This window comes from Jaculus jaculus, chromosome 12 (genome assembly GCF_020740685.1).
Source record: "Jaculus jaculus isolate mJacJac1 chromosome 12, mJacJac1.mat.Y.cur, whole genome shotgun sequence".
Lineage (NCBI taxonomy): Eukaryota > Metazoa > Chordata > Mammalia > Rodentia > Dipodidae > Jaculus > Jaculus jaculus.
This window is the reverse complement of record NC_059113.1, coordinates 89,046,223-89,058,777: the sequence shown is the minus strand read 5'-3', so window position 1 is coordinate 89,058,777 and position 12,555 is coordinate 89,046,223. Positions and strand designations below refer to the sequence as shown.

The 12,555-nt window shown below is 44.7% G+C and overlaps 1 protein-coding gene and 1 non-coding gene across 2 annotated transcripts in view; one reads left to right on the top strand and one right to left on the bottom strand.

Moving 5' to 3' along the window:
• Tbc1d9 (TBC1 domain family member 9) overlaps window positions 1-12,555 on the top strand; it is a 148,333-nt gene that overhangs the window by 59,579 nt on the left and 76,199 nt on the right. Inside the window, exon 2 of the mRNA XM_045131032.1 lies at window positions 7,228-7,338. Coding sequence (XP_044986967.1) covers window positions 7,228-7,338 — 111 coding nt within the window. The remainder of the gene's footprint in view (window positions 1-7,227; window positions 7,339-12,555) is intronic.
• Window positions 6,513-6,617, bottom strand: LOC123453829. Its single transcript, XR_006633007.1, has one exon. It is a non-coding gene; the product is annotated as a U6 spliceosomal RNA (small nuclear RNA).

Genomic DNA, 12,555 nt, shown 5'->3' with positions numbered 1-12,555 from the left:
CTGACTCAGGCTGACCTGAGATTAACTATGGAGTCTCAGGCTGGCCTCAAACTCACAGCAATCCTCCTACCTCTGCCTCCCGAGTGCTGGGATTAAAGGTGTGTGCCACCACGCCCGGTGTAGAAATATTTTTTAAAATATTTTATTTATTTATTTCAAGGAGAGAGAGAGAATGGGCATGCCAGGGCCTCCAGCCACTGCACATGAGCTCCAGATGCATACACTGCTGCTCCAGCCCTGTAGAAATAAGGCTTTTTTAAAATTTTTGTTTGTTTGTTTATTTGAAAGTGACAGAAAGAGAAAGAGGCAGAGAGAGAGAGAGAGAGAGAGAGAGAGAGAGAATGGGCCCACCAGGTCCTCCAGCCACTGCAAACGAACTCCAGACACATGAGCCCCCCCTATGCATCTGGCTAACGTGGGTCCTGGGGAATCAAGCCTCGAACCAGGGTCCTTAGGCTTTACAGGCAAGCACTTAACCACCAAACCATCTCTCCAGCCCAAGGTTTCTTTTTAAATACCTACCTTATGTCCTGATTAAATATGTGCTCAGTGCTTAATGACCTCCAGTGGTTCTTAGCATACAAGGACCATTTCAACCCACTGTCCTGAGAGAAGAAAGCAGAATAGGCAAAGCATATAGCTACATTTACCTAAATGTAGCTGCGTTGCAGAAGTTGGAAAGAGAAAGAGGCGGCATCATAAACTTAGAGTTCATCATCCAAAGTGGCGAGAGGCGAGAGAGACAGCGAAGCAGTGTTGCGGATGGGGTACGATGCCTGGAAAGTGTGCTTCGGGGAGTCGTGGTGGAGTGGGAGATGCCGGCAGGACCGCACCCTCCGAGTCCATGAGCTGCCCATAATAACCAGTCTTCCCCAGACAAGAGTCTGCAGGAAGCAAGTCAGGTTTCTGTATCTGATTGTCAGTTAAGCTAGTGGGCGTTGGAGATGATTTTAATGGGGTGTGTAATCAAGTTGTAAAATTGGGCTTTTCCAGGAGCTTCCTTTCTTGTCCGTTAGGGGATAAAAGCTTGGCGAGCCAGTAAGGGTGGAGAAACGGAGGCTGGGAGGAATGGCAGAGCCCACACTCCAGCATTGCAGGCCCAGTTTCCAGTACACTCACCAACACTTGGGCTAATCATTGCCTGAGAAATCCACAACCCCAGACCAAAGCTTGTGTGCCTGAGAATCAGACGCAAGCCACAGGAAGTGGAAGGAGTCTCTGCATTACATTTTCATTTCAGACTCAACAGCAATGAAGGGCCCCAGGGCTCAGCTGGTAGAGAGCTTGTCTAACATGCACATGACCCTGGGTTTGTGCCCTAACACCACATCAAACCAGTGAGGTGGTGCGTGCCTGCTCTGTCGTCCCGGCGCTTGGGAGGGTGGAGACAGGAGGATCAGAGCCTCAGGGTGCTCTTCAACTTCAAGGCCTGCCTGGGCTATATGAGATTCTGTCACAGAAAAACAAGTAGAAAAAAAGAAAAGCCTTCTAACACTTAGTTGCCATGAGTATGTATCTGGGTTTCTAGTTAACACATCTCTTGTACTCTGTGCTTCATTTCTAGCTAGCGTGGGAAGGAACCCACTTAGTTTATCCTGCTTTCTGTTTTTCGTCTGTAGATAATGAAATGTAACTAGAGATCGTGAAAAAAAAATCTAGGTTACAACAAAGCAAACAAAAGTCCACATGTACGTGATATTGTGTGGAAATCTAACTGCCTGAGAAACTATATAGTAGTCTCTAAATGTTTTATTTTGATTTCATTTTTTTAAATATTTATTTTTATTTATTTATTTGAGAGTAACAGAGACAGAAAGAGGCATACAGAGTGAGAGAATGGGCGCGCCAGGGCCTCCAGCCACTGCAAATGAACTCCAGAAACATGCGCCCCCTTGTGCATCTGGCTAATGTGGGTCCTGGGGAATCAAGCCTCAAACCAGGGTCCTCAGGCTTCACTAAGCCATCTCTCCAGCCCTGATTTGATATTTTTATTTATTTATTTATTTTGGTTTTCAAGGTAGGGTCTTGGTATAGCCCAGGCTGACCTGGAATTCACTATGTAGATTCATGGCGGCTTATTTGATATTTTAAAAAAATATTTCACTTTTAATCTTTTAATATATTTAATAGAGGCCAGAGCAAGTGAATAACTTCGACTGTAGCAAAAAGTTTTTTTTTTTTTTTTTCTCTAGTATGTTCAAGTCAGCTGATGCCACTGTGGTTCTCAGGGAGTCTAAATGGATGCTTTGCCCTTGGGTAAAGACCAAGGGCAAGCATCAGACTTCCCTTTGGCCCACCTCACTTAGGTTTCTTGATTAATGGCCCTGGTTCAGGAAGGCGAGTGCTACTGTGATCGCTTTACAAATGGGAAGTCGGCGACATGAAGCGCTGGGCAACCCGCCCACAGAAGAGGAGGCACCCAGGCCAGAGCCGCAGTGAGCTCTTCTGCATGCTAGATTAGCCTGCCACTCTTTGCAGCACCCCAGGCTAGCAGAGCCTTGGGAAATGATTCTGATGGAACTGTGACTATCATGATGCCCGAGTGCGGATTCCAAGCACCCGCATAAAAGCAGAGCGTGGTGGTGTGTACCTTTAGCACTACTGGTGGAGACAGGAGGCTCTCTAGGGCTTGCTGGCTAACTGATCAAACCAATCCTGTAAGCTCCACGTTCAGAACAAGACCTTTCTCAAAAAGTAAGATGGAGGGCTGGAGAGACAGCTTAGTAGTTTTGGCGCTTGCCTGTGAAGCCAAAGGACCCATGTTCTAGCTCTCTCCAGATCCCACATTAGCCAGATGCACAAAGGTGAGGCAAGCACAAGGTCACACATGCCCTTTAGGTGGAGCACATGTCTGGAGTTTGTTCTCAGGGGGTGAGGAGGCCTGGGCATGCCAATTCTCCCTCCCTCTCTCTGTGTTTCTCCCTTAAAAAGAAAAGGAAAAGAAAGTAAGATGGAGGGCTGGAGAGATGGCTTAGTGGTTAAGCGCTTGCCTGTGAAGCCTGAGGACCCTGGTTCGAGGCTCGGTTCCCCAGGTCCCATGTTAGCCAGATGCACAAGGGGGCGCACGCGTCTGGAGTTCGTTTGCAGAGGCTGGAGGCCCTGGTGCGCCCATTCTCTCTCTCTCTCTCTCTCTCTTTTTCTCTCTGTGCCTCTTTCTCTCTCTGTCACTCTCAAATAAATAAATAAAAATAAACAAAAAAATTTAAAAACTAAAAATAAAAAAAGAAAGTAAGATGGAGATTAACTATGAAAGACACCCAGTGTCCACCTCTGGCCTCCACATTCATGTGCACACACATGCACATACGTGTGCCTTCACACCCAAACATGGGTATACATGCATGCACACGACACCTACAAACACACACACACACACACACACAACCAAGTTCATATCAAATGACACTAATAGTGCCCTTTTCAGCAAAACAATTATTTCTGCCTCAACAGGACTTAGGGAGAAGGCTGCTGTGTGGACAGGCCGGAGCTCGGGCTTTGCAACGGGCTGCTTACTCTGAGCAGAGGCAGAAGTATCAGGCCTTTGGTCTTCACCTCCCCGGGTGAACCACGGCCACGTGCCCCAGGGCCAATCCCTTAAGTTAAAGCAGGTACCTTCACGTTGCTGAAACAAAGCACCCTACCAAAAGCAGCTGATGGGAGGCAAGGATTCATTCTGGCTGACAGTCTCGAGGGGGAAGCTTCGTGATGGCAGGGCGAAGATGGTCGGGCGGAGGCTGGACATCACCTCCGCCGCAGCAGGTAGAAGCAGCGGCAGGAGAGGGTAGTCAGAGCTCTGTCAAGGGGGCGCTGGCTGGAACACTCCCGAGCGCACCCCCAGGCGCACTCCTCCTCCCGCAAGGCTCCACCTCCCAAATTGCTACCAGCTGGGGACCAGTCATTCAAGACACTTGAGATTACAGGGACATCGGATTCAAACCACCATGCAGGTTGGAAGGTACATTCTGGTCAGGTTGGTTGTTCAACCGTTTTGCTCCAAATAGCCTGTTGCCTAAATGTCCTGCTCTCTTGGTCCTCCGAAACCAGTCAGTAATGGCAATGTCCTTTCCACCTCAAAACTGAGAAAGCAGTTTGAAAATAAAGTGCCATTGCACGTGGTGGCACTTGTCTTTTAATCCCAGCACTTGGGAGGTACAAGGTTGAGCCCAGTCTGATTTATATAATAGGTTCAAGGACAACCAGGGCTACGTAGTAAGACTTTAGAAAGACAAACCAGGCCAGGCATGGTGGTGCACACGTTTAATCCCAGCACTCTCAGAAAACAGAGGTAGGAGGATCCTTGTGAGTTCGAGGCCAGCCTGAGACCACATAGTGAATTCCAGGTCAGCCTGGGCAACAGCAAGACCCTGCCTCAAAAATAAATAAATAAATAAATAAAAAGGATGGAAGGAAGGAAAGAAGGGATGGATCAGGGAGAGAGGGAAGAAGAGAAAGAAAATAAAATGTTTTGTCCTAAGATGATTTCATTATTCTGAGCCCACAATTGGTCCTTATGAATCCAGGTCCTACTATATGTTGGGTTCTACTAATCTGTGGACTAATTGTGGATATTTACACAATGTGAATTCCTTTCGTGAACCTGTGCTATGATAATAAAGTCCCTGAGATGGTTCCCTTACAAGAAAAAAAGCTTTATTTAGCTCACAGTTGTAGAGGTTCCATTTGAAGACCAGGTTGGCCCCTCACTTCGTGTTTGCCACATGACAGAGGTGGAGAACTCAGGGCAGAGCAAATTCAGCCGAGAGGAAGAGGACAGGGCCCCGCACGCCCCTTCGAGAATGTGCCACGGTGACCCTAAGGACCTTCTGTCAGGCTCCACCTTCGAAGAGTGCCTCTCCCTGGGGACCAGACTTTTACATAGAGGCTTTTGGGTGACATTTATCCAAACAGCACAACTGCTATTGTTAATCTTGTTTTCATAACAGAAAGTAGACTTGCTGAGCATAGTGGCTAGCCTCTAATGTGTCACTGAGAAACACTTGGCCAAACCATTTTATGGATCATTTGACTTTGTTCTGCCACATAAAGGATCTAGTCTGTTAAAGCTTACTCTGTGTGTGTGTGTGCGTGTGTCCATTCATGTTATTTTAGAATAGTGTAGAGTATGTTCGATTTGTAATGATGGCTCAGTATGGTCAAAGGAAACTTGCCTTCTTGAAATGCAGATGGTGAAAAATAGTTCCAAGAGAGGTCTGCACTGATGACAGGCTCCCACTGTGAGGCTGTCAAAACTCTCTGTCATCACTGCCCCTGACAGATGGGCTTGAAACTCTGAGGAGGGCTCCTGGGTAAGAAACGGGGTATAGCTGATGTCCGGCCAGCCCTGACTGGGACCTTCAACCAGGTCATCAGGAAAGACGTGTCTCTGTGGGCACCTGTCTCCTGCTCTGACTTCCTTTCTCCCTGTGCAAGGAGGCCACACTGCCCCTTCTTAAGTGTTTGTGGGAACTCAAGACGTGTTAGTTACTTTTCCCACTGCTATGACAAAACACTTGGCAAAAGCAAGTTACAGAAGGCAAGGTTTGTTTGGGCTCTCAGTGTGAGGGGAAACAGGCTGTGGCAGGGAAGGCGTGCTAGAAATTTACTTCACAGACATGCCCAGAAGTTTGTCTCCTGGGGATTCTAGATCCTGTCATGTTGACCATCAATATTAACTAACCATCACAAAAAGAAAGCATTTCTGTGTTTGACAGTAGATGGCTAAGCATATATGTTATCTGGGTGGGCATCTTTGGACTATGGACTATATGAGGTTTTCCTAAGAGACTGGTTAGCTCTGAATCAGTGGATCATTGATTGGTCCCTCCAAAAAAAGTTAATCCATGTGCCACTAGGAATCTATGTCCTAAGCCGAGCGTGCGGGCACATTCTTGTAATCATAGCACTGGGGAGGCTGGGGCAGGAGGGTCATGAGTTCAAAGTCAGCTTCGGTCACATGAGACCCACTCTCAAAAAAACAAAAAGAATCGATGTCCTGGCCCTCAGCCTCATTACTACTGTGTCATTTCAGCATACAGAATAGGCTCCTTTTGTCTACAGTGGAGATGTCTCAAATGGCAAAGAACTCCTACTAAAATGTGAAAAACTGTGTCAAGTCCGGTATGTCTAAACACGGCCTGAAAATCTGCATGGCCATCCCTCCCCCCATGACAGGTGCCCCAGGGACTCTGACATACTGTACTTTGGGCCTACAGGATTTGTTTTGTACATCGTAGAAGGTTAGTGTTCGTTGAGCTTGACTGTAGTAATTTTTCCAATACATGAATAAAGTTGATGGGGCTGGGAGATTCTCAATGGTTAAAGATGCTGGCTTGTACACCTTCTGGACTGGGTTCAATTCCTCAGCAGCCACATAAAGCCAGATGCAAAGTGGGGCATGCATCTGATTTCAATACTTCCCTTGACTATGGGCGGCAGAGTCATGACACATGTGTACACACACACACACACACACACACACACATACACACATGATATAAATGAATACTTTTTTAAAAAATACGGAACGCTTCACGAATTTGCATGTCATCCTTGCGCAGGGGCCATGCTAATCTTCTCTGTATCGTTCCAATTTTAGTATATGTGTTGCCCAAGCGAGCTGAATATTTTTTTAAAAAAATGAGGCAGATTAAAATTCAGATGGGCTGGGTATGGTGGTGCACACCCTTAATCCCAGCACTTGGGAGTTCTGAGGTAGGATGAACACTGTGAATTCGAGGCCAGCCTGAGACCACATAATGAGTTCCAGGTCAGCTTGGGCTAGAGCAAGACCCTACCTTGAAAACCAAAATAACTAAATAAAAATACAGATGGGCACCCTGGCACATCAAGTCACGTGTACATACCTATCCTCGTGGCCTTGTCCACTTACGTGAGCTAGAGAGGACATAAGATGGATGGAGCAGAGATGCCAACATGCGCACGCTTCCTGCTTTTCTGTTTTTCTTAACAGGCATCCACGAATACTATCACGTTCCAGGGACTATGCTAGGACTGTGTTCGCTTTAGGTAGCTTTAAAACTCATTCTCTCAGCTATGCAGGTTCTCGAGACAGGCAATGTAGAGCCAGCTCCCTCTGGTCCAAGAAGAAAGCTTCGTCAAGGTGCCCTGCCATGAGAGATCGTGCAGGAGGGGCATGCTCACCCACGTCTGGGAAATCGGGATGATTTCACAGAAATCCTGACCTGTTTTTCTGATTTTCATCTTCAGGCCTCCTGGTGGGTACCCTTGATGTAGTTCTGGACTCCAGTGCCCGGGTCGCTCCTTACCGAATCTTGTACCAGACTCCAGACTCCCTGGTCTACTGGACCATCGCCTGTGGTAAGTTGCAGCATCCTGTGGCACACAAGTGTATGGGGGAAATGTTATTAGTAACAATTACTAGCTTTCTCTTGAAAAAGGAAGGAATGTGTACCTGCTGGATATAGTTTCTTGGTGTTTTGGGGTTGTGGACCTTAGTCATTTCAACACATGAGCCAAAAGTGTTTCCTTCTAGGGCTGAAGTCATCTTCAGATCACAGAGATCATGTAGCCTCCTTCCTCTGAACTGACACCCTGGAGGGAATGAGGCCTCTAAAGTCAGTGAGCCGTAGAAGGTCGGGCCCAGCTGATCTGCCTTCCTCAGCCTAAAGTGGTACACATCATTGGCCACTGGCTAGCACTGGTCACCTGGGCCCCCCGTAGCTGCAAGGGAAACTCGGAAGTGAGGAAGGGCCCGTGGGGTATGTGGGCATGCTCAGTAATCCCTGATATATCTTAGTTCGGGACCTCCTGTGATGCCAGGTCACTTGCTTCTCCTCCTGATGATCCATGCTTCCTGTGCTGGAAAGGATACCAAACAGCCATGCTATTGTTTGTTGGACCTCACAAGAGCTTCTCATCCAAACAGGCCAAGACTGTTTTTCTACCTGTGGCTTATTCAATCACCATAGCAGAAGCAAAGACCTTCAGTGCTGTTTTATTATTTTACTTTTGCCTCTTTTCAATATTTTATCAATAGCATTAAGTTAGCTCTTGGTTTTTAAAAAAATATATTTTTACTTGAGAGGTAGAGAGAGTGAGAATGGGTGCATAACAGCCTTCAACCACTGTAAATGAACTCCAGATGAGTGTACCGATTTGTGCATCTGGCTTTAGGTGAGTTCTGGGGACTCAAGCCCAGGCTGTTAGGTTTTGCAAGCAAGTGTCTGAACCATTTCTCCAGCACTGTATTACTATTATTATTATTATTATTATTATTATTATTACTATTACTATTACTATTATTTTCAAAGTAGGGTCTCACTCTAGCCCAGGCTGACCTGGAATTCACTATGTAGTCTCAGGGTGGCCTCAAACTCATGCGATCCACCTACTTCTGCCTCCCAAGTGTTGGGATTAAAGGCGTGCGCCACCACGCCTGGCTGTTACTATTATTTTTTTAAACAGGGTCTCACTCTAGCCCAGGTTGACTGGGAGCAAATACCATACAGTTCCATTTGAGTGCTGAAAGCCCAAGTAAATGCCAAATTTACATAAGTTCTATGTAAGCAGAGGAAAGTATCTGGCTGTTATTTTAAACTCCTGGTCAGCCTACCTAATAATGTTCCCTTAAGGATTTAATAGCTCTAGCAACACTCATGTGGGTAGAAACCAGGGAGCTGAGATATTCCCCAATTATCCACCAAGCCAGGGCTAAGGAACACGAGGTTGTAAATGCTGATGGCATAATTTATACCCTAACGGAAATGCACTTTTATTTCCCAGCAAGTAATGCCTGACACAACTCATGATCTCATTGTAATAAACCCAGAATGGGTTTAGCTTGTGCATATTGATTACCGATGGAGAGAGCCCAGAATTTCCTTACAAAACATGCCAAGGAAGGGACAGCCATTGCTAGTCCCGTCTACCCATAAATTGTTCTTTCTTAACGATTTCCAATTGGCTCCAACTTGTGTTTAAAATCCAAATTTCTGGCTCCCTTTCTTGAGAGTTTTAAGAGCAGAAGTTAAAAACCACAAAAAGATTTCTTCAATGTGCTGACCTTGGGCTGGAGAAATTGAGGCTAAAACCTAACGACTCAGGTTCCATTCCCTCGTACCCACATAAAGCCAGATGCACAAGGTGGCACATGCGTGTGGAGTCTGCAGTGGCTGGAGATTGTGGGATGCCCATTCTCTCTCTATATCTGCCTCTTCCTCTTTCTCTTTCTCTCTCAAATAAATGAAATATTTTAAAAAATATGCTGACCTTTTTTTTGTTTTAACTATTCTATTGACAATTTTCGTACCTGAATATAATGTAATTTGATTATAATCATCTTCCAGGAATGTCTTGTGTCCCTCCCTTTGCCCACAGTTCTTTCACTGAACTTTCTAATACACCTTCTTCTATGATGACGACTTTTTTTTTCTCTGCCTTCTTCTGTCATCTGTGTCCAAAAGTTGGAGAACTAAATTCTGTGGAGCTAGAAACAGCTGCTGTGAGGTCATAAAGCAATGAATACTTCCTGTCCAGAAACTAATGTCCCAAAGTACTCTTCCTCATGGCCTGGCTCTTACATTCTTGCCACCCTTCCTTCTGCGATGGTCCTTAAGCCTTTGAACACCTAATAAAGACCTTCACTTATTCTCAGCATTTTGGTGAGTTTTGAGTCCTCACTTGTCACTGTCAATTTCCAAAAGAAACTTCTCTGATCAGAGGTGCAATGAACACTAATTGATGAGGATAAACATCATATATATATATATATATATATATATATATATATATATATAAATACACACGCATACACTTAGAGAAAAATGATGAGCACAATGTGTACATTTAGTCGGTCAACAGTAGTGGCTGTCCTTCTAACATCTATGATCTTCCCAACCATAGGCTTTTTAAAAATTTTTTTAAATATTTTATTTTTATTTATTCATTTGAGAGAGAGATACAGAAATAGGCAGGGAGAGAGAGAAAAAAAAAAAAAAGAGCACACCAGGCCCTCCAGCCACTATAAACAAACTCTAGATAGGTGCACTTTCTTGTGCATCTGACTAACATGGGTCTTGGGGAATTGAACCTGGATCCTTTGGCTTTGCAGGCAAGTGCCTTAGCCATTAGTCCATCTCTCCAGCCCAACCATAGGCTTTTGAGTAGGTTTTCAGGACCAGGAATGAACCTCTACCCCTGGAATGGTCCCCACGTCCCTTCGGAGAGCAGCTGGTTACTCCCATACCAGCTAGGCCACTGTTGCACCCAGTGGCAGATCTCACTTGGATAGCTTGTGTCACATGCAGGGTTGAGTCACAGTTAGGAAACAGGCTTAGCTGTCTGTTTATAATTTTAATGAGGTTGTGTTTGTTTTTTCATTAATCACAAAGTTTGTGATTAGAAAGAAAACATGTCAAGATTTTTAATTTGCTTGGATTTTGTGAATTGTTGCTATGAGGAAAACTTGAGCAAAAGTTTTGGTGAATTTCATTCTTTGCACACCCTGTCCTATGCTATGTGCATTATAATTCATCATGAGTCAAAATCGAATTCAAGGGAGCATCTACCATCTTCACATGTCTCCACATGAACTACTTGCTTTAGATCAATGAATCTGAGCTGTAAAATCAGGTACTGGGAATCTTTGGGAGCTGTAAGTAAGCAGAACTTACTGTCGACATGGTAATCGCTTGGTCTGGTACAACGTGCATTGCACTGATGGACACCTCCTCCTTCATCCACTCAGAGCAGCTTTGGGGGCTGGAGGCCCATTGGTTCCATTTCCCACTTCTTTACTGCTGCAGGATCCCGTCTGGACCTTGTCAGCCATTCAGTTGCAGAACTGAGATGTGCATCCACCCTTGCCTCCTGTTTTAGGAAGGTACAGAGGCAAAGCGGGTGTTCCCAAGTTCACATTCCCAGTTACAGCTACTTACGTGGAGCTCAGCCCCCAAGCTCACATTCCCCTGTTCTGCTTACATCCCACCATCCTGTGCGTGGATCCACACTGGCTTTATGATCACACAGTCTTTAGCCAGTTGCTGTAAGAACCAGTGTTTAAAGATTGCTAATTGTTTTGGTCTTGCTATTTCTCTAGAGTACAGAAAATAAAAATTAAACATTGATTAATGTAATTGCCTTCCATATGAGTTAGACATAATATTGAATTTGCTGGACATTTATATAAGCATCTCTTGGTCTGGGTTCGAGGACTATTTATTTTTTCAAGGTAGGGTCTCGCTGTAGCCTAACCTGACCCAGAACTCGCTATGTAGTCCATGATGACCTTGAACTCACAGCAATCCTCCTACCTCTACCTCCGAGTGCTGGGATTAATGGCATGTGCCACCACGCCCGGCTCAAGGACTGTTCTTATATCTCTGGGAAGACAGAAGCTTAAAAGAAATGAAGATATAATTTATTTATTTTTCTTTAAACAATATATGTTCACCGCACATAAATTATAGATAAGCAAAAAGAATTTAAAAAGGGAAATCTGTAATAACATATCACAAGTCATTAAATCCTGTCACAACTAAAATATATATTCACATTTTTCATATTTTGTATACTTACACTTACAGCTAAGCATGTATATACTATGTATTTTAAATTTATATGTGTACATCCTATGTATTAAATATAAAATATATATATTAAAGCAAATAAAGATGAAAACTGTATTTAAAATATTTCCTGTGTTGGGGCCGGGGTGATGCTCAGTCGTTAAAGGTGCTTTCATGCTAGCCCTCCGACCTTAGAAAGTCGGATGCAAAGTGTCACACACATCTGTATCCCAGCAAGTTTATAGCAATGGGAGGCAGCTTGCCAGCAGCATCACCAACAAGAGGACCTGTCTTAAAATGAGATAGAATGAGCTGGAGTGTTAGTAGTTAAGGCACTTGCCTGCAAAGCCTAAGAACCCAGGTTCAATTCTCCAGAACCCACATCAGCCACATGCACAAGGTGATGCATGTGTCTGGAGTTCATTTGCAGTAGTTTGAGGCCCTGGTATGCCCATTCTCTCCCCACCCCTCTTTTCTCTATTTGCCCCTCTTTCTTCCTCTCTCTCTCTCAAATAAATAAATATTTTGAAAAAAAAAAAAAAACAAGGTGGAAAAGAGAAGAGAAATATTCCAAAGTTGTCCTCTGACCCCCACACATGTGCGGTGGCAAGCACGCATGCATACACATGTACATACAGAAACAAATAAATAATAAAAGTAGAAAAATTGCGATTCTATTTTATCAGGAATATGACATATTTTATCGTACCAATATGCTACAATTTTTTTTTGGCTTGGCGCCACGGAGCTTCCAGGGCCCTGTTCCGTAAGCCCCTCATCCCAGCCCTCCACTCCCAATGGGCTCCCCCCACCTCCTCCTTTACCCTGAATCAGTGTAATCATTTAGTAATTATCCTTCTCAAGAAAAAGCTACCATTAAAAAGTTAGTGTTTGGGCTGAAGAGGTGGCTTAGCAGTTAAGGTGCTTGTCTGTGAAGCCTAAAGACCCACGTTCGATTCCCCAGAACCCATGTAAGCCAGATAAACATGGTGGCACATGTGTCTGGAGT